Source organism: Euleptes europaea, chromosome 4 (genome assembly GCF_029931775.1).
Source record: "Euleptes europaea isolate rEulEur1 chromosome 4, rEulEur1.hap1, whole genome shotgun sequence".
Taxonomy (NCBI): Eukaryota; Metazoa; Chordata; class Lepidosauria; order Squamata; family Sphaerodactylidae; genus Euleptes; species Euleptes europaea.
The window spans coordinates 102,654,854-102,677,017 of record NC_079315.1 but is presented as its reverse complement, the minus strand read 5'-3'; the positions used below and the strand labels follow the sequence as shown (position 1 = coordinate 102,677,017).

At 46.0% G+C, this 22,164-nt stretch overlaps 2 protein-coding genes across 2 annotated transcripts in view; one reads left to right on the top strand and one right to left on the bottom strand.

Annotated features, from left to right (window-relative positions):
- RIMOC1 (RAB7A interacting MON1-CCZ1 complex subunit 1) overlaps positions 1 to 22,164 on the top strand; it is a 144,620-nt gene that overhangs the window by 76,995 nt on the left and 45,461 nt on the right. The gene's annotated exons all lie outside the window — the stretch shown is intronic.
- OXCT1 (3-oxoacid CoA-transferase 1) overlaps positions 1 to 22,164 on the bottom strand; it is a 90,853-nt gene that overhangs the window by 37,533 nt on the left and 31,156 nt on the right. The window contains exons 5-8 of the mRNA XM_056848281.1: positions 9,195 to 9,330; positions 5,052 to 5,201; positions 3,571 to 3,677; positions 940 to 1,000 (exon numbers count right to left, since the gene is read on the bottom strand). Of these exons, the coding sequence (XP_056704259.1) occupies positions 940 to 1,000; positions 3,571 to 3,677; positions 5,052 to 5,201; positions 9,195 to 9,330 (454 nt within the window). The remainder of the gene's footprint in view (positions 1 to 939; positions 1,001 to 3,570; positions 3,678 to 5,051; positions 5,202 to 9,194; positions 9,331 to 22,164) is intronic.

Genomic DNA, 22,164 nt, shown 5'->3' with positions numbered 1-22,164 from the left:
AGAAGAAGAGTTGGTTTTTATACCTGCCGTTTCTCTACCTTAAGGAGTCTCCAAGCAGCTTACAATCGCCTTCCCTTCCTCTTCCCACAACAGACACCTTGTGAGGTAGGTGGGGCTGAGAGAGTTCTGAGAGAGCTGTGACTGCCTGAGACCCTGGAGAGTTGCAGCCAGTCGGAGTAGACAATACTGGCCTTGATGGACCAAGGGTCTGATTCAGTACAAGGCAGCTTCACGCATGTTCAGTTTGAGCTTTGCTGAACAGTTGCCATATTCCATCTCTAGTGCAGGTGAAGACAGTATAAGCTCTGTCCCATAAACTCTGCCCACATTGGAGCTCTGATTTGGAGAACAGGGTTCGATTCCCCACTCCTCCACATGAGTATCGGAGGCTAATCTGGTGAACTGGATTTGTTTCTCCACTCCTACGCATGAAGCCAGCTGGGTGACCTTGGGCTAGTCACACTTTCTCAGCTCCACCAGCCTCACAAGGCGTCTGTTGTGGGGAGAGGAAGGGAAGGTGATTGTAAGCCGGTTTGATTCTTCCTTAAGTGGTAGAGAAAGTCAGCATATAAAAACCCAACTCTTCTTCTTCTTATTCATCAAGCTCTTTTGAGCTTCTTGCAACCATCTGCAGGAGCCTTCGCAAGCCTTACAAGATCTCACACTAGGACAAACATCTTCACCTGATTTCCAATTAGACTGATTTAACCCAAAACACCAATTGTAAAACAGGGGGGCTCCAGTGGCCAGGCAGAAAAGAGAAGGCACACAAAGAGCTGCCCAACAGTATCATCATTCCAACTAAAAAATGAAACATTGCATTAACCTTTTGGTCTAAAAATGTATTGGATGACTGGAAGGATCTGTCAGCTTAGCTTTGATAAACAATGCATTTAGAGTTCAGGGTGGGGTGGGGGGAAGAAATCTGTTCTAGCTTACCTCTACTATAGTTGTTCTGGCAGCCTTGCACATAGGTTGGTTGAAATTTCTTGCAGTTTTCCTGTTTGGGGAACAGAAGGGGTGGGAAACATAAGGTGGCTTAATATAGTAAACACGTTGCATTCAGGCTACGCTCCTTTTGTATCGGGGGGGGGGGGGGGAAGGGAGAAGCCTTCCAGCAACCTAACAGAATCAGGAAAGAGCACTTTATTTTTAAAAAGGTTTAAAACAATAGTCTGCAAAAACATTTTTGAAGTGGGACCCACTTGTAAAATTACTGTCGTTTTCAGGACTTGATTGTGAAGTAACTCCATGCAACTCCCCCCTCCCTTCCTAGCACAAAGCGCAGGACTTTTACTTCAGGTAACAATGGACAAGTTCGTGTTTAGTATTTAGTATTTAGACAGCATTATTGAGCAATAGGCTGCATTTCTTGGCCATCTCACACAAATTTGCCATCAAGCCTCCTCTCCCTGTCCCCCTCCCCCCTGGCCTTGCATCCCAACTGTGGCCTTTTATGCGTGCCGTTTCCCTCGCGGTCAACCCTCGGACGACTTCGGTTCTTTGTTTATGCATGCTGTTTCCGACTGCCAGAGGTTGCCTCGCTCTCCCCCTGCGTTACATGGCGTTTCCAAATTTCTGATAAAACAGGTCCCTGGAAACGTGGGCAAAACGAGCGGGGAGAACGAGGCGACCTCTGATGGCCGGAAACGGCATGCATAGTCAAAACAAGACCCGAAGTTGTCGGTGGGGTGACAGAGAGGGAAACAGCCCTGCATAAAAGGCCTGTGAGAGAACCTCCTCACAGAATCTGTTTAACCCCGTGCCTACATCATTTACCTAGCATATTTTTTCACTGGCACTTCTTCGGCTGGTATTACTCAAAGTTCAAGTCTTGTCTTACCTGGAATATTATCTCTGAAATGTAATTATCATTTTTTTAAAAAAAATCTGTTTTAATATCTTTGTATGGATTTTTACGAGCATGTTTCTGCATATATTGGAAGCTACTTTAAGCCTCTCTATAGCGAAGGCTGAATGTCAGGCCAATTAACATTATTTTAGAGCTTTCTCTTTACCTGCAGCGGCTCCTACAATATACAATTTTGGGCTTCCATTGCCCCCTACTGGTTATTTTTGCTTTGTCTCCCACCACGCCAACAAATTCAACATTTAGCTTATACAGAGGAAGAAAACAAAGATACAAATTATTACTTCAAATCCTCAGTGAAACACAGATTCCTTTCCCCTTGTAAATTAATTGCTGCCAGATGTAACATTTTCATGAAATCACAAGAGACAGCATCTCACCAAAGAAGAGTTTAGAAATGAATTATTCTACTGATTGTCATCACTATGGGACTTCCTAGGCAATTACATTTTGAAGAAGACAGCAAGGCCCGTACCTAGCAAGCCCTGAGAGACCTTCTTTGTTTTCTAAATAGCAGCATCACCTTGCTCAGTCCTGAAAATTACTTCTCAAACAATTCCCACATCAAAAGCAGCAGTTTTCCATTCAAATGGGAAAACAAATGGGGGGGGGGACTGCTATGTTTCTTGTCATAGAACCATGTGTGGAGGATAAATCAGGGTCAGATGCTGGATGCTAGCTCAAGTCTCAAAGCCCTCTTCATATGCACAAGGAACGTGCAGTACGTGCTATATAAGCCCATACGATTGGTATGCAGCACCCGACTATGGATGATCCAGGCTTGGTCATGTGGCCTTGCCTGACCAACAGAGCAGTATCTTCTGCCTGCTACACTCCCAGAAACCACTTGCAAGGACTCTAGTCCTACCGCTGATTTCCAGAAACATCCTCCATTTTCATAGCATAAACACAGAATTCTGCCCCATTTCAAAACGGTTAGAGCAGAGGTTTTCAAACTTTCTGCCTTCAGTGAAACCAGTGTTCACGCATGAATATGACTGCCATTCTTGTTTCATTGTTGGGGATTCTGGGACATATTCTAAGGTGGGCAGAGGAGCAATGGTCAGGTCAAATGGGCTTCTCCCACATAAAATTAAGTTGTATCCTAGAACAGAAGTCTTCTGCAGCTACATACTGCACAGAAGGATTCGTAGCTAGCTGGCAGGCTGCCTTTAAGGAAAGAACTTTATCCACCATTGGTGGTGGTAGTAGAAAGTACCATCAAGTGAATATGTTAGGTGCTGTGGAACACAGGCAGGATGGTGCTGCTGCAGTAGTCTTGTTCGGGGGCTTCCTAGAGGCACCTGGTTGGCCACTGTGTGAACAGACTGCTGGACTTGATGGGCCTTGGTTTGATCCAGCAAAAACCAAATCCACCTTGGTTTTTCTTATGTTCTTACAGTGACCCCACAGGGTTTTCAATGCAAGACATTCAGAGGTGGTTCACCACTGCCTGCCTCTACACAGCAACCTTGGACTTCCTTGGTAGTCTCCCATCCAAGTACTAACCAGGTCCGACCCTGCTTAGCTTCCGATATCTGACGAGACAGAGCTAGCCTGGCCCATCCAGGTCAGGGCTTATCCACCATTACTGATCTCCTAAACAAGGATGTCCTAATAAGCCTCAGAGTCACCCCAGAAGACCTTTTGAAAACCACTACACTAGAGAAAATGAGGTCCGCTCTGTGAACCCAACATACCTGAAAATGACATTTCCAGCACGATCAGACTTCCATGCCTTGACTAGTGCAAAATCACCTGTGATCGATTTTTCCATAATGAAGTGACGGCCGTCAAACTCCCTTACCTAAAGTAAGCAAACCCCACAAAAGGTCAACATTTTTGTCCCCTAAAATGAGCCTGCTATGGTACTTAGGGGAGAAGGAGAGAAGAGAGAAACAGCAGCCAGTTCAGTCAGAGGGGGATGCAATTCTTTGTTTTCCAGACGTAATGACTGACAAGACAGCGACAGCCAGTGTGGCATAGTAGACAAAGTGCTACAGTGGAACTGGGAACACTTAGTTTCACGTCCTCTGTTCCTCGATAGAGGAGAGCGTTTATGCTTGAAAGACTAAATTCTATCCCTTCTCAAGTAATGAAGGTCGAATGCAAAGGACTGCACATTCTTATAGACTTTGTGACTGTGCTTCTGGACAAATTGAAACTTTGGAGCATCACATTTACCCTTTCTATAATACCAACATACATGGGCATAACCTTCCATTAGGATGTATGCACACAGAAAACAGTGTACGCAAACCCAGATCATGCAGCTGAGTTTCAGGTTTTATCTAGGAGAATTGATTGTGATGTTCAGGCTTGCACATTTTGGAGTTTATAAGTGTATGCCCTATTCATTCATTTTTCATATGTATATCCCACCATTTCTCTAGAGAGCTGTAGAGGGCATACATCTTCAATCCTGCTGCCAATTCCCCTCTCCCTTGTGAAGCAGATTAAAATGAAAAGGTTTTCCTGGCTCAAAGTCACCAAGCGACCTTCATGGACTGAATGAGTATTTGACCACAGTCCAGTACTCCAACCACACTGCTTCCCTATTCAAATGTTATGAAGGTGGTATGGGGTGGGCAGAGATGTGATCCCGCTACCTCACCATGTGTACGGAAGAGTATCATCTGAGCCAGGCCAGGAGAGAAGTCAACAGGACTTGTTTAGAATGGCCATGAACCTCTTGTTAAAATGTCTAATTTCCTGCTCTGGACTGGAACTCTCATTTTTTCAAAAGAGACAGACACAAATACAGAAGCAGGAATACAACCACCTTTCTAAGACATGTTGCCTGGAATCAGAGGAAGCAAAGTTAATAATGTCATTTTTGTGATGTATAGATGGGACCAACCACTCTGTCTTTAAGTAGGCTGGATACAGCCGGCTTTCCCCTTCAATCATGACCAGTTCCCCCTTCTTCTTACAGACCCCATCCCACATGGCTTTTTGTCTAAGGAGGTTCCATAGTCCCCAACATAATCTTTTTTGGTGGCCCCTCTTCCCTTTTTAACCAGCGGGAAAGCCGGTTGCATTCGACCCAGTGTCCTTTCCTTAAGAACTGATTTGATGACCTGTTGTTGGACAAAAACATATGCCAGCAACTATAGAGCTTACCCCCGCCCCCAGCAGTACCAACACGCAACACACATTCACACCCCAAAGGATGCTGTACCTCTCTTGGTTCGCTGGCAAGGCTGATGGTACCATCCTTGTTGTATTTGATCGGGGCCCCTCCTTCTTGTACCAAGGTTCCATAGCCAGTGCTGGTGTAAAAAGCTGGAATCCCTGCCCCTCCTGCTCGAATCCGCTCAGCAAGTGTACCCTAGCAGGAGAGAAATTGAGGAGAAGGTTGCAACTTCGTTGGCTGAAAACAACACCCTCAGGAACAACTCCCCTCCACCCTACCCCACAACAGCAAACGACTTTTCTTCTCACGTGCGAGCAAATATCCTTCTGTGTAAGCAAGCAGCTCGTGCCATCTGCTGGTCTTCACAAAAAGACTCAAAACTCATAGCCACAAGCTGTCATTCAAAGTACATGCAAACAATTCTTAAAAGTTTAATTCCTCCAAAGGTGTAGGTGGACTTTAGAATCCAAATCCCTTAATGCCACTTGACTGAACTGCTCTGATATCAAAAAGATTCTTTGCATGAATAAGTCAATGCAGATGAGCCAAAGAAATCAAGACAACCGGAACAGCCAGAAGTCAAAGAAGATTTAACATTTAAAATAGAACAGTCTTTCCAATGAAACCAGGGCCCTGCGGGACCTTATTCCACAGGGCCTGTAAAACAGAACTATTACACCAGGCCTATGGTTGAGGCCAGCTACCGTTTTCCTTATCAACGCTGGCCTCCCTACCTTACTCCACCATGCCTGAGCGTTTCCATCTTACTCGCAGGCTCTGCATCATGTTCGAACTGCCTGCGGCCCTGCTGCGGCCTTATGTCACTACTAAATGCACCATTGAGATACATGATTTTATTATTCATTAGGGTTGCTTTTCATTTCTTGTTTTTATGTGATTCTGAAGTTTTATTGTACATTTATTGTTATGTAAGCCGCCCTGAGCCCAGCTTTTGCTGGGAAGGCGGGCTATAAGAAGGATGAAATAAATGAATGCATTCCATGAGACAGAAATATATATATATATATATATACACACACACACACATCCTTGGAGTGGCTTTAATATCTGTGTGATTTCAAACTATGCCTTCTGCCATTTTAGCAGGTTGTTACACAGAAACATTGACCAGAGCTCATCTGTGTATTTCACTGGTTCCCAACCAGGGGTCCGCGAGAACTAAATTAAGGTCCGGGAAACAAAGTTATAAACCCATAATAAATTAATATTTTCAATTAAAAGTTCTCTATTATAAAAATATGTATTCAAATATTCTACGTTTAATGTTTAACTAACAGTTATGATTAAAGTTTATTTTCAAATTCTCAGAATTTTTATTTTGAACCTTGGGGTCCCTGCACCGAACAAAAAAGTCCTAGCGGTCCCTGGTCAAAAAAAGGTTGGGAACCACTGGTGTATTTTATGGAACCTTGGTCCCAGAAGACTTTGCCCTTTGTATACAGAAATACATTTCCTGCTGATATTCTAAAGGGTATAAACTCTGTGGAGGAGAAAACTAACTTTCCTTCATTCTGATTTGGGTCAATATACCGCTAATAGAGTGGTGCAATTCGCCTTGGCAGTCAAGAAAATGCAGGCTGGAGCTGTGAATGAAGCCTGAACTATTTTAAATGTATATTGCAAAAGTGTTTACGGGTTTTTAATTGTGTTTTTAATAGCCTTTAACATTATTATGCTTTTGATTTTGCTACAATTATGTGTGTCTAAAATTGTAATGGCCCATGGCCTCATAAAATAAATAATTTTCAAAAAAAGAAACACACACACACACACACACACAGCATGTCACACTGATGGGCTATTGTTAGGCTGGCTTTAAATCCCTTATTGAACCTTCTCTGACCCTTTGCAAAGTAGAATGGTTTCCTGACCTACTTTAGACCCATGAAGCTGCTTCGTATGAAGTCAAACCACTGGTCAGTGGCTGTTAGATTCACACCTGACCTAGCCTTTCTATTACATTCCTATTACATTCTATTACATTCCTTTTCCCCTTTATTTGAGAAGTTACACTTGCAAGATCCATGACAGAATTCACGTGACACCTCTGTGTCTCAACTCCTCCCCCTTGTAGGGTTGCCAGTCCCCTGGCGGGAGTGAGAAATCCCTCATCCCTTGTTTCCTGCCACCGCTTGGAGTGGCAGCAGGAGAAACAAAATTTAAATGGCCAATGGGCTGAAGACGTGACATCACTTTCAGTAAAACACAGAAGTGAAGTCTGCCTCTCTACGGTTTTACCAAAGACTCTCCAGCAATTCCTAGAGAGGCAAGATGTCACTTCCGCATTTTTACTGGAAGTGACATAATGATATTATTGCTGCCACCCCCCACCCCAATTTCCCATTGGTTGCCAGGCCGAGCCTAACAACTCTAAACTCCCTGTACCCATAATTTTTCCCTTAAGAAGAATTTCCAAGTATGGTTTTCCCTTCACCTATCTGAAGTAGTAAGTTGAGACTCATGAAAGCCACTGTTGAAATAAATATTGTTAGATTTAAGGTGCTACTGGACTTTCACTTTATTAAGCTACAACAGACTAACATGGCCACAGCTGCTGACCCTCACTTTATGGGGTATGAACAATGTAAAAGAGTGTAAAGCCTTTTATACATTTTGTAATCCACACTGAGTCTCCAAGAGAAAAGCGGGCTACAAATGAAGCAAATAAATAAATAAATAAATGACTTTCTCAACTCCTCATTTACCTAGACTCTCACCTCTCTCTCTCTCTTTTTTATAGCTGCTGTCTTCTTCTATTACTCTTTTATACTTATTATGCCCCATATTCCGTATTGGAAAAATGGGTGCACCCTTATTCTTCCCACCACCCAGATAACCTCACGTGTGACCTGCCATGATTTATCCAGCCACCTACAGGGTAATTATGCAATATCTCCCTCTGAGAAAGAGAAAAATCATGAAATAAACATCTGCTTGCAGCCCTCATTGGCATTCTCTTAATAGCAGGCAGTAGAAGACACAGTTGTCTTTCCACCATGTGAAGATTCTTGCTGGCTGGTGAATACATGCAGCAAGGCTTTATCAGCTGGGAAAATTCAGTGCTAAAATCCTTAATTTGCCACCAACCTATGGAAAATATTTTTCCTAATAAAGCCTGAACTTTCCTCTCAAGAGAAAAGATGCAAATGGAAAACACTAGTGTTGACTTGGTAAATCAGTTTTACCCACAAGATGGCAGCAATTATACTTATTCTAGAGCTCCATGGTAGAAAGGGCTGTCAAGGGTGACCTAGTAGGGTTTCCAAGCCAAGAGATGAACAGGTGTGATTCGCCGCTGCCTGCCTGCAATTCCTTGATGGTCTCCCATCCAAATACTAACCAAGACTGATCCTGCTTAGCTTCTGAGATTGGTTGGGATCAGGCTGGGCCATCCAGATCAGAGCAGAGCTCTCTAGCGCTGAAAAAAAATGGTCAAGAATTCTCATCTACACCCGCCCCCCGCCTGCAACATCTTTCCTTAATACAGATCTTCACACAGTTTTTAGCATCTAGCTCTTTTCTTGAAAACCACATCCATGAGGCAGTAATTTCTTTTTCCAGAAAACTAGGATTACCAACCTGAGGACAGCTTAGCTCCCATTCAAAAGAAAAAGTCAAATTCCACCCATGTAAAAGATGTCTTAGGAGCCCCGTGGCGCAGAGTGTTAAGCTGCAGTACTGCAGTCCAAAGCTCTGCTCACGACCTTAGTTTGATCCCGACGGAAGTCAGTTTCAGGTAGCCGGCTCAAGGTCGACTCAGCCTTCCATCCTTCCGAGGTCAGTGAAATGAGTACCCAGCTTGCTGGGGGTAAAGGGAAGATGACTGGGGAAGGCACTGGCAAACCACCCTGCAAACAAAGTCTGCCTTGGAAACACCAGGATGTGACGTCACCCCATGGGTCAGGAATGACCCGGTGCTTGCACAGGGGACCTTTACCATTTTAAAAGATATCTTAAGTCTTCTTCCTTCCCAAAGAAGTCTTGGTGTGGTTCAGAATACAACCAGTTGACTCGCGTTGTCATGTAACACACATCTGAACTGTGCTTCTGGTCATTTAAATGGAACTGATACCCAAGGCAACGTGTGTTATAAGAGGCAAAATTTGTTATAAGAGGGGGGAAAAACCCCTCCCCCCGCTTATTCACCCCTTAAGGATAGCATTTTACCTGTGGTGTAAGCTCAACTTCCAGTTCTCCAGATAAATACTGCCGCTCAAACTCTGCATTCTCTCCAACGTAGGATGATACCATGCGCTTGATTTGCTTGGTTTGAAGTAAAAGCCCAAGTCCAAAATTGTCTACTCTGCAGATGAAAAGTAATTAGACAACAGTCAGCCACAATGTATGGTAATGAGGGGGGGGCAGGGGGCTACAGCCCTCCTCTTTTCCAAGAACTGAAAAGTTGCATTTGTCCCCCGCTGGCTTCTTATTTCTGGCTACAAAGTCAGTTATGGCTTGGTAACCTAAAATAATTATTCTCAAAAATTGAAAAATAAAAAAAAATATGACCTAACACAACAGTGAGGGGGGGAAATAGGTACATACATTCTGCTCACAGGGTTGGCACCCACCAGATGGGGACTGGGGTAGGGTTGCTGGGTCCTTCCTGGCCACTGATGAGGGTGGGGGGGTAGGGTTACCAGCTCCAGGCTGGAAAACTCCTGGAGATTTGAGGATGGAGCCTGGGGGGGACAGGTACCCACCTCAGTGGGGTATAATGCCATACAGCCCACCCTCCAAAGCATCCATTTTCTCCAGGGAAACTGATCTCTGTCGTCTGGATATGAGCTGTAATTCCGGGGGATCCCCAGGTCCCAATTGAAGGCTGGCATCCCTGGCCTGGAGATCTTTCGGAATCATAACTGATCTCCAGACTACAGATATCAGTCCCCCTGGAGAATATGGCTGCTTTGGAGGGTGGACTCTATGGCACTTTACTGCAGTGAAGTCCCTCCCTTCCTCAAACCACCTTCCCTAGGCTCCCACCTCAAATCTCCAGGAATTTTCCACCCGAGTTGGCAACCTTATCTGCTCATGATGTAGGCTATCTAGTATCATGTGAGGGTGACTAAACAGTAGCCCACATCCAGCCTTCAAATAATTTTATCTGGCTTCCCATCATAATCACCATATTAGACATTTATAGTATTGTCCAATGTGTAAAAAAAAGTTTGTCCAGAATTTTACCTATAAAGGCGTTATATATTCAAATTGCAAGAAAAATAGGTATTCCACCGTACAGGTTTTTCATATAATGGCCCAGCTATAACTCTGAAGCCCTTTTATTGCTAAAATGTCGCCTGACCCCTTGTGAGGCATTTCATCTGTCAGGAAGGCAACTAGTCTTCTGGGCCCCACACACTGAAGAAATGAGGAACCCTAGGCCTGGTTGTGGGAGGGAGCGTTAATATGGGTTATGCATGTGTGTGTTAAGTGCCGTCAAGTCACTTCCGACTCATGGCGACCCTATGAATGAAAGTCCTCCAGAATGTCCTATCTTTGACAGCCTTGCTCAGATCTTGCAAATTGAAGGCTGTGGCTTCCTTTATTGAGTCCATCCATCTCTTGTTGGGTCTTCCTCTTTTCCTGCTGCCCTCAACTTTTCCTAGCATGACTGTCTTTCCCAGTGGGTTATGGGACACATTTATTTTATTTACTTCACTTTTAGCTAGAGTTGCCAAGCCTGGTAAAACCGCAGCGTTCCCAGGGATTCCTAGACCGATGTGACATCACTTCCAAGTCTTCCCCGGAAGCGGCGTCACACTGTGTGCGACACCAGCTTTCCCCCCACCCCACAGTAGGAAACCTGACTCAAGATGAATGACCGTTCCTCTCATATACTGAATACACGAAGCAGATAGGGAATTAACATGCTTCCTAACCACCCTCATATCCCAAAATTGTGTGCCTCCAACGATTTTATTGGTTCATTTTTCAGCGTCATGGGAAACAAGAAATACAGGAGGATAAACGCATGGAAGGGAGAGAAATTAGCCCAATTAAGTAGCTAATCTTCAGTCCACACAACTGTGAAGGAGACTCACGTGCCTTTTCTGCCCGCATTGGGGACACAGAATCGGCTCATTGGGGACACTGTAATTAATGAGCGGTCAGAGCCAGATTTATTAACATTCAGAGATTTCTGCCTCTGATTATCAAGGGCTCCTCTAATCCTGCATCGGCAATACCAAGCCAGAACAGAAACAGAATTAGGACTCAAGATGAGATTTTGCAGGCTTCTGGTTTGTGTAGGAGTTACAGGCTACCAACTACACATTGACAGCAATGTAAACCAGAAAAAAGCCTGCAGCCGTGAAGGTCACAGGCAAGACTAGAATAAGATATCCGTTGGGACACTATTAGACTTTCCTGCGTCAGCCACACCACTGACACGCTTTGACTGTTTTTGAGGCAATTCTTCTTCAGAAAGAGCTGTTTTAAAAAGAGGAATTAAAAGAAATTAACATTTTTAAAGGAAAGTAGCAATTCAACTGCCATTCAGTAGTACAAATATCACAGTAAGCAGTGTTCCGAGTTCTACAGCGTGGTTGTAGTGGTTAAGGCCATTTATTCATGGAAGGTTTTGCATTGGATTTGTCACTCTATAGATGCACATTTTCCCCATCTGAATTCTCAAAACTCTGCATGGCGGCTTATTGTTGAGTTTTGAGAATATGGATGGGGGAAAAGTGCATCTAAAGAGTGGCAAACCCAGTGCAAAACCTTCCATGAATAAATGGTGTAAGAGCAGTGGTTTGGAGCGATGGACTCAGATCGGGAGAACTGGGTTTGATTCCCAGCTCCTCCACATGAGCGGCGGAGGCTAATCTGGTGAACTGGATTTGTTTCCCCACACGAAGCCAGCTGGGTGACCGTGGGCAAGTTACAGCTGTGTTAGAGCTCTCTCAGCCCCACCTACCTCCCAGGGTGCCTGTTGTGGGGAGGGGAAGGGAAGGTGGTTGTAAGCCGGTTTGAGTCTCCCTTAAGTGGTAGAGAAAGTCAGCATATAAAAACCAACTCTTCGTCTTCTACAATTGCCTTGAACACCTGCTTTTTATATAAACACTATTTCTCCCACCACATAAAGTCATCGTTTTATGATCTGCTTTATAGCTAACTGGAGCACATATCCTCAATCCAACATAAAATCTGATTTTTAGAGGGTGGTAGGCATAACAGTTAGCCAGAACTGGCAGGGAGTTCAAGTGTCTCTAGATTTAGACAGGCGAAAGTGGATGATAGAAAACAGTGATCTCCCAGTACTGCCTTGCACTATTAAATTATCCATCAGAAGGGATACCGATTTGGACGGACCACCAGTCAACTCTGTTAATAACAGGCTTATAAAAGCCAGCAAGCAACAAAAATATAGAGCTAGAAGGTACCCTCTGCTCAGGGAGGCTCATTATTTACCCACCCACCCGTAGCAGCTGTTTTATGGTCGGCCAAAACACAAGCCCAAGTAGCCGACGACCTTGCTCATTTTCCTGGAACATGGGCTGGGTGCCACATTGGGGGGAAACCATGGGTAACATGACAAAGAGCCAACTATGGCTGCCAAGCCATGGAGTATCACTGATCTATATATTAACCCAAACATAATTGGCAGGCAGATAGCAAAAGAAAACAGCTTGCACTGTATCCAAGATGTTTAAGAAGCAAATATTTCAACATGATTAAACTCAAATATGCAGAGGAAAACAACACCAAGGCTATTTCAAGTCATTTAACCATAGTTTGGCCTTGGATACAATTTTCTTTCCCCATGACAGATGCCTTTATACCAATGCAGCAATAACTTGAGGTGCAAAAAAAATCTTCCCTTCCTGTTCCTGCAAGGAAGTTTTTTCCCCAATTGTTACAATAGAGATTTGGGGGCACAGGTAAAAAAGGCCCAATGAATTTTGTCTTCTTTCGGAACAAGTGAAATGCTTTTTAAGGCCAGGTTTTATTCATACAAAATGCATAACAGGATGCTCTAAACCAGGACTTCTTAAACTTTTTCCACTTGCAATCCCTTTTCGCCCGAGAATTTTTTACGTGGCCCCGGGTATCTAGGTATGTAAAACAGGTATACAAATCAAACATTCACTGATAATAAATCATATATAAATTTATTTTAAAACAATTCTTTGGTAAACATATAATTTTACCATTTACTGTTGTCAAATTTTTTGCGACCCCCACATTCAGTTACGCAACCCCATATGGGATCGCGACCCACGGTTTAAGAAGCTTTGCTCTAAGCAATACATTCTGACAAACTCTGCTTAGGATGCTTTATGTTTCTTGACCATGCTTAACATACAGGTAGAGTATCCCTTATCCGAACAGCCCATATCCAGACCAATCCAAAAACCGGACCCTTCAAGCCAGGATGCAGCCAGATCTGTGCTGCCTGCTTTCAATGTTTCCTCTCATGTAAAAAAATAAAATACAGTATACACTGCATCATAAGTGGAGACTGAAAGCCTGCCGTCGTTTGTTTGTTTGTTGTTGCTCTTGTCTAACAGCTGATACATGTATTCTGGTGAGATAGTTACCCCTTTGCTTTCTGATGGTTCAATGTACACAACGTTATTTAAAATATTGTTTAAAATTACATTCAGGCTATGTGTATAAAGTGTATATAAAATATAAATGAATGTGGATCCCATTCCCAAGATATCACATTATGTATATGCAAAAATTCCAAAAAATTCCAATATACAGAAGGATCCGAAATACCGACCACTTCTGGTCCAAAGCAGTCAGATAAAGGATACTCAACCCATACCAAGAATAGAAGCCACTTTTTATATTCATATGCTCTGTCACATTACAGACAATACTGCCAATTAGGACTGTCGATTCGGTTCCATCCGACATGAAAAACAGCCGCATTTCCCCCGATTCGGCGGTTTCTACTTCGGATAGAACCGAAGTAAAAAAAGGCGGGAAAACGACGAGCCGAACTCGGCAAGAACCCCCAGGTTTTGTGAAGATTGGGTCAGGGGGTCCCGAGTTATGCACCCCCCCCATCCGCCCACTGGAATGAATGGGAGCAGGCAATCCTTAACGTGCATCTAGAGAGCGGCAAATCAAAGGCAAAACCTCCCGTGCATAAATGGCCAGAGAGTCTGTGTGTGTGAGTCTGTATTCCTTCCATTGCTGCTGCTCCTGTGCTGATCGTGAGAGATCCTGAGCTGAGCTGACCTGCTGCTAGAATCGTATTGGATTACTCCTGAGTCCTGACTCCTAATCCCTGCTCCTGATGGAAGAGAAGGCATCCACAGTTTGACCCATTTTGGGGCTTTTCTCTATATCTTTTTTCCTGTGTGTGTGTATGTGTGAGGGGGGAAGCCAAAGGGGGGTGGGTTTACCTGTTCTGCTGGGGGGAGGCTTGATTGCCTCTGTGTGGGACTGTGCTTTCTGCTGTTTTCACTGGTTGCCAACTTTGTCTGGAGTTAACTGTGGGTCAGTGAGTCTCTCTCTGGCTGGCTCCTATTGTTGTCAATGGGCTGTGCAGCCGCTCCTGTTGGTTTCTAATGGGCTAGCCTGTCATTCGTTTTAGTACATCCCATGTCAGTGAGTTCTCTGTCTGGCCCGTTCTCCTTCGTTACAAAACTTGGGGGTTCTTGCAAGTAGTGTCCCTCCAAGCTACGTTGAAGGTTTGGGACCTCTACCTCCAAAAATGCCCCCCCAGAGCCACGGAAAGCCGTGAATGTGCTTTATTCCAATGGGCGGATGGGGGGACCCCTTCCAGACCCCATAACTCGGGACCCCCTGACCCAATCTTTACAAAACTTGGGGATCATGCAAGAAGGGTCCCCTCAAGCTACACTAAAAGTTTGGGACCTCTACCTCCAAACATGCCCCCCCCCCCGGGAGCTGCAGAAAGGAGCGAATGTGTTTTTAATGGCTTAAAATGGCGGGATTTATTCGCGAACTCCGAATTTCATGCCGAATTCCACGGATCCGAATCGGGGGAGTTCGGACTTTGGCATTTCTCAAATAAAAACGGGCCAAATTTTGCCGGATCCGAATTTTACTGGGGTTTTTTTTTCAACAGCCCTACACAATAGTCAGAAGTCTGGTGAGTGAAATCTAATAGGACTGCAAGCAAGATTTCATCTTTGCTTGTCACAGAGTGTTCTTATGCAGTACAGTCAACTTTAAGCTTGGAAAATTATGTGGATGTTTCCATTCCTCATTTGCAGACTGAATATCATACACCCTTGTCAACAAAGTTTGACTCCTTAAAGCTTCCATGCTTTAGCAACTCCAAGACAAGTCAGTGCCTGCCAGGACACTTACACAAGCACCTGATGAAGTAAGAACGACCAGTTCTTACATACAGGATTGATTTCAATTCAAAAATAAAAAATATTGATATGATTTTTTTTCAGTTATCAGAGTTGAGCTGCGTGACTGTGCATTCACAAGTAAGGACGTCTTTGTGTGTATTCCCTAGCTTCAGTTACCGTATATACTCGGCGGCCCGCTCGCCAAAAAAAGGGCTGAAAAAAGCCAACTCGGCTTATATGCGGGTCAATACGGTAGGGTAGGGGAGGAGGGAGGAGGGAGGAGGGAGGAGGGAAACTTACCATTGCAGCCATCCTTCGCTGCCGGTCCGCTCGCCTTCCCGCGGCCTGGGAGCGACCAGCGGGGCCTGCCTGAGAGCAGGCAGGCCTCGCGGCCGCCCCCATACACACACCCCCGCCCCCCCCCCCGCCGCCGGCCCACTCGCCTGGGAGCGGCCAGCAGGGCCTGCCTGCTCCCAGGCAGGCCTCGCCGCCTCCCCCGCCGCCTCCCCGCTCGCCTTCCTGCGGCCTGGGAGCGGCCAGCGGGGCCTGCCTGGGAGCAGGCAGACCTCACCGCCGCCCCCGCCGCCGCCGCCGGCCCGCTCGCCTGGGAGCGGCCTGGGAGCGGCCAGCGGGGCCTGCCTGCTCCCAGGCAGGCTTCGCCGCCCCCCCCCCCCGCCGCCGCTGGCCCGCTCGCCTGGGAGCGGCCAGCGGGGCCTGCCTGCTCCCAGGCACGCCTCGACGCTGCCCCCCCGCCACCGCCCCCCCCCCCGCCGCCGCCGGCCCGCTCGCCTGGGAGCGGCCTGGGAGCGGCCAGCGGGGCCTGCCTGCTCCCAGGCAGGCCTCACCGCCGCCCCGCCCCCGCCACCGCCGGCAGCCCACTCGCCTGGGAGCGGCCAGCGGGGCCTACCTGGGAGCAGGCAGGCCTCGCCGCCGCCCTGGCCGCCCCCCCCCCCCCCCGCTGCCGGCGGCCCGCTCGCCTGGGAGTGGCCAGCGGGGCCTGCCTACTCCCAGGCAGGCCTCGCCGCCGCCCCCCCCCCCCCGCCGGCGGCCCGCTCGCCTGGGAGCGGCCTGGGAGCGGCCAGCGGGGCCTGCCTGCTCCCAGGCAGGCCTCGCCGCTGCCCCCACCGCCCCCCGCCGCCGCCGCCGGCCCGCTCGCCTGGGAGCGGCCAGCTGGGCCTGCCTGCTCCCAGGCAGGCCTCGCCGCCGCCCCCCCCGCCACCGCTGGCGGCCCGCTCGCCTGGGAGCGGCGAGCGGGGCCTGCCTGGGAGCAGGCAGGCCTCGCCGCCCCCCCCGCCGCCGCCGGCCCGCTTGCCTGGGAGCGGCTAGCGGGGCCTGCCTGCTCCCAGGCAGGCCTCGCCGCCGCCCCCCCCCCCGCCGCCGCCCCCTGCCGCCGCCGCCGCCGGCCCGCTCGCCTGGGAGCGGCCTGGGAGCGGAAAGCGAGGCCTGCCGGGGAGGCTGCCAGGCCCGTGCCGCTTTCCGCCGCCCAGAGCGGCCTGGGGGCGGCCTCCAGCGGCTGCAGGAAAGCCGCCCCCACCGGGCCCGCACAGCTTTTCGCCGCCAGGAGCCGGTCAGGTAAGCCTGCGGGGGGGGGGGGAGTTATAAGCCGACCCTCGGCTTATACGCGGGTGCCTAATTTTTCCCCATTTTGGGGGAGAAGTTAGGCACCTCGGCTTATACGCGGGTCGGCTTATACACGGGTATATACGGTATGTTACTTTGCAATCTCAAACTGCACAGTTTTGTTGAGGTGAAGAGTTGCAATGAGTGTGAAGCAGCCCACTGAATGAATGGCACGTGGCAGATGCTTGAAAAAGTTAACAAAACTACTTTTTCGATTCAAAGTTTCAATATGCTACAATTTCATGCTCACTCTCTCTGACCTAGGAAACCTATTATTTTCCCTTGCAAAATGTAAATTTAATCAGCGAGCGTACATTTTGTAGCACTCAAAGCAATCTGTGACTGAATATCAATATCTTCTTTTAGCGGAAGAAACGGGCAAAATGCTAACCTTTTGTGAAATGCAATTTCTAGCGGCAATAACCCTATTTGGATTAGCAGCCAGAATTAATATACAAAAGGCTCTCTCTACGGAAAAACAACTGAAATGAAGATAACCTCACGAATATCTACTTGATCCCTACAGGCTTTTCTTCAAGCAAACTCTGCAAATGGAAGATTTTTAGATGGTCCTGGATCAGTCATGCTCCTGGAAAGTTCACAAGAAAGTTAAGACAGAGATATTTACCCCATTTTATCCCTGATAGCTGACAAAAATACATGCTCTCTGAAAATAGAGGCTCTACTCTCATCTATCACTGTTAATAAACGTATGAATGGGGGATACTCCCATTTTAGAAGTTGTGAAAAGTAATTCCAAAGGTTAATGAGGCACTATATAAATTACTATATATGGGATGCTCTAGGCTGATCCTGCATTAAGCAGGGGGTTGGACTAGATGGCCTTTATGGCCCCTTCCAACTCTATGATTATATGATCTTACTACACCCTCTTGAGGATCTGGCACATTCTCCCATTCACGCTCTACGATTATAAGAAAGATAACACAGAGAAACTTCTCGTGTTCTCATTTCTACTGGTTTTATTCTAGTCCTCTTCGTTCAGGTTTTACGATGACCCCACATGAACTTCTCACAGGCATCAGAAGCAACATAGGGACAGGTTGATCCAGGCTCTCAGGAATGCTTAGACTAGTGCCAGCACCAACTGGTACAAAATTAAAAATAACTTACACAGAAATCCAGCCATGCAGCCAGCATGACCTGATGTCTCTGTTCTTTTTTGCTAAGTCACTGTGGCCATATAGGAACCTATGGCGAGAAGCCGTGAAAGAAAAGGCTGGTGACAAAGCTAGGCAATATTTTTTGTTCCTATCAGTCTTAAACAAACACACGCACCGAGTGACTAGCAAGGTTATCATAACTCTTGCTGAATGAAAAGGTCTCGGGGTACAACATTTTCATAGTGTTGCATAAACAGGCAAAGCATGTGAAACTGGGCAATGCTCGCCAAAGCAAATTCCTGTTTTGAAAACCCGAGGAACTCATTAAGGCTATTCTTTCTACAGATAAGAGCAGACAGAGGTGAACGAGCCTTTGAGCAGTCAGACTGGATCTGTGGTAATCCCATAGACTGTTACCAAATCTCGTTTCAGAAGATCATCTCAAGGGATTAGAAAAAAGTAAATAGAAAGGATACCAGTCTTCAATAAAAAAGTCACCATATATAGTTCCACATAAATCAATGCAGAGCAAAGCAAGCCCAATGTATTAAATACCAGGTCACTGTTAGCTTGGGAGCAGAGTAGACAGGTTAAACTGAAGAGGGATTTATATTAAGGAAGAGGTCCAACCTTGGGAAGAGTTCAACAGTAGGTTAAGCTCTCTCAGGAGCCGACAGCATCTCCTTCCTTAAGACTCAAGGAAACAACTGATTTTCAGCAGAAATGGGCAACACAGAGATGGCATGTAATCCCCAATGCAACTTGGCTCAAACTATGGTGTATTATTAAAATCCTAAAATCCGCAGGATTTATCTTTAGGTTTCTAGTCTTCCAACTTGAACAGAAAGCTCAAGAATACAGTGGCCAAAACTCTTCAAAATTACAGAACATCAATCACAGATTCACTAGATCAATACCAAGGAGTTCAGTAGCATTTTAATAAAACCTTAAAAGGAATACAAAAGGAATAATAGGTGGCTTTCTTGAAACCTAAGGAAATGGACATGGGTGGCCAAGATGGGTTTGGACCTGTATTTCCTTATAATCTCTGCACAATTAACTCCAATGGACCCTGTGATAGAAATTATGTAGAGAAAATGCAGAGAGAGAACCTGTTCTTCCTCTCCCATAATACAGCTTGGGGGAACTCAAAAGAGGATGTTGGGCAATAGATTCAGGATGGACAACAGGAAGTGTTCTGTTACTCAACTAGTAATTAAATTGTGGAATTCACTGCCAGCGAAAGTAGTGATAGCGATGAGCACAGATGGCTTTAAATGGGGATAAGACAGATTCATAAAGAAGAGTCCACCAATGGCTACTAGCCATGATGACTAAAGAGGACGTTCATATTCAGAGGCAGCAATCCTCTGAATACCAAGGCTAGGAGGCAGCATCAGGGAAAAGCCTTCGCTACTATGCCCTGTTTGTCAGTCCTCCAGGGCAACTGCTTGACCACTGTGTGAAACAGGATGCTGGACTAGATGGACCACTGTTCTGATCTAACAAGGCTGTTTTTACATTGTGTTCTTAAATATAGCACTTTTCTGGCAATTTCAGTGGGGTAGCTCTGTTAGCCTGTTGCAGCAAAACACAACAGCGGGCATGGGAGACCCGGGTTCAACTTGCCACTCTGCCATCAAGTTCACTAGGTGGCCTTGGGTCAGTCACTCTCTCAACCTAACCTACCCTCACAGGTTGGCTCTGAGGATAAAATGGAGGAAGGCAGAAAGGTGTTCACCCTTGGAGCACCTCAGAGGCAGTGTGGGATAAAAATGTTCCAAATAAAAAGTGAAAACTCAGACCATATAGGACTCTGAAGATCAATACAAGCATTTTTATTTGATTCTGAAGCAAACTGGCAGCACAAGGCTTTGAAACCTGGCAAGATCTACTTACTATAGGACGTCATGCCTGCTACCAATCTAGCTGCTGAAGCTTCCAAACCAGCTCCACATACAGTGCACTGCAGTAGTCCAGCCTAGAATTAATTGGAGCGCGGACAACTGCAGCTAAATCCTGCTGCTCAAAAAGAAGAAAAGTTGGTTTTTATATGCTGACTTTCTCTTAAGGAAGTATCAAACTGGCTTACAATCACCTTCCCATCCCCTCCACAATAGACACCCTGTGAGGTAGAAGAAGAAGAAAAGTTGGGTTTTATATGCTGACTTTCTCTACCACTTAAGGAAGCCTCAAACCGGCTTCCAATCACCTTCCCTTCCCCTCACCACAACAGACACCCTGTGAGGTAGGTGGGGCTGAGAGTGTGACTAGCCCAAGGTCACCCAGCTGGCTTCATGCGTAGGAGCGGGGAAACAAATCCGGTTACCAGATTAGCCTCTGCCACTCATGTGGAGGAGTGGGGACTCAAACCCAGTTCTCCAGATTAGAGTCCACTACTCCAAACCACCGTTCTTAACCACTACACCATGCTGGCTCTATGAGGTAGGTGGGACTGAGAGAGTTCGAAGAGAGCTGTGACTAGCCCAAGGTCACCCAGCTAGCTTCATGTGTAAGAGTGGGGAAATCAACCCGGTTCACCAGATTAGCATCCACAGCTCATATGGAGGAATGGGGAATCAAACCCCATATTAGAGTCCAGATTAGAGTCTACCGCTCCAAACCACCACTCTTAACCACTACACCACGCTGGCTCTCAAGGTAAGGCTGCAGTTGGTGAACCAGCCACAGCTGGTCAAAGATGCAACACAACACAGCAGAGATCTGAGCCGCCATCTGCACCCTGGACTGAAAGCATCCCAACTGCACACTTGCTCTTTAAAAAGAAGTGTTACTCCATTTAGAGCCGGTAGTTTCTGCAATCCTCTACTGGTCTTACTATTAACCTACAGCGCTTTCGTCTTATCTGGACGGAGCCTCGGTTTGTTGCCCCTCATCCAACCAATCACCTCTTCCAAGCACTAATTGCTTTGTTTTCATAAGTAACACCAATATCACACCTGCTGATTAGTGTTACTTTTTCTTTTGTTCTGATAAAGTTACAATGCAACCCTAAGGAGAGTTACTCCAGTGTAAGCCCTAATTTCCACGGGCTTAGACTGGAGTAACGTTGCATAAGAACATAAGAAAGGCCCTGCTGGATCAGACCAAGGCCCATCAAGTCCAGCAGTCTGTTCACACAGGGGCCAACCAGGTGCCTCTAGGAAGCCCACAAACAAGACTGCTGCAGCAGCACCGTCCTGCCTGTGTTCCACCACACCCAAAATAATAGGCATGCTCCTCTGATCCTGGAGAGAATAGGTATGCAGCATGACTAGCATCCATTCTAACTAATAGCCATGAATACCCCTCTCCTCCATGAATATGTCCACTCCCCTCTTAAAGCCCTCCAAGTGCATAGGATTGCATAGGATTGCACTGTTAATGCTTTTAAAATTCTCCACTGATCAAGTCTTTGATTAATGAAATTTCCAATCATCTTCCACTGTTAAAAAAAGATATCTGTTCTATAAGATAAAACTACATCTAGTGCATCTATAAGATAAAACTACACACACACACAGCAGAGTTCCATAGCAAAAGGTTTTGAAACCAATAGTATAAAAGGGTGTATTATGAAAGAAAAAAGCAACACTGAAGATGATACAGAATTACTCAATTCTATAGTGGTTCCTAAATATTTCTTAAGACTACAATGGGGGAAAAAATCAGAAGTTCACTAGAGAATTCTAATATTTTGTAAGCATTACAGTAAATGTCACTTCACTTACTACCTATAACGCTTACCAAATATCAGGATTCTCTAGCTGAAAATACCCTTACTATTACGAAACAATATGTTGCTAAATTTCCAGAAACAACGCTCAAATTGGATAATGAAAACAGACTGAAAGTGTTTTAATGGTGGAAGAAAGAGATTTGCCTTATCGCTCAGATACACTGTCAACAGAGATATAGATAAAATGAGGGGGAAGCTTAATTAATGTTTAACCCACCGATGGTTAACACTCAAGGAAAGAAAGTTGGGACTGAAATCCTTGTTATACCCTTTCACGCTGCAAAGCAAGCATCCAAATCCCTCTGCTATTTTGACTGTGGTATTTGCTACGCTGATACCAGATGTTCTAATCTATAGGGTAATGGTAG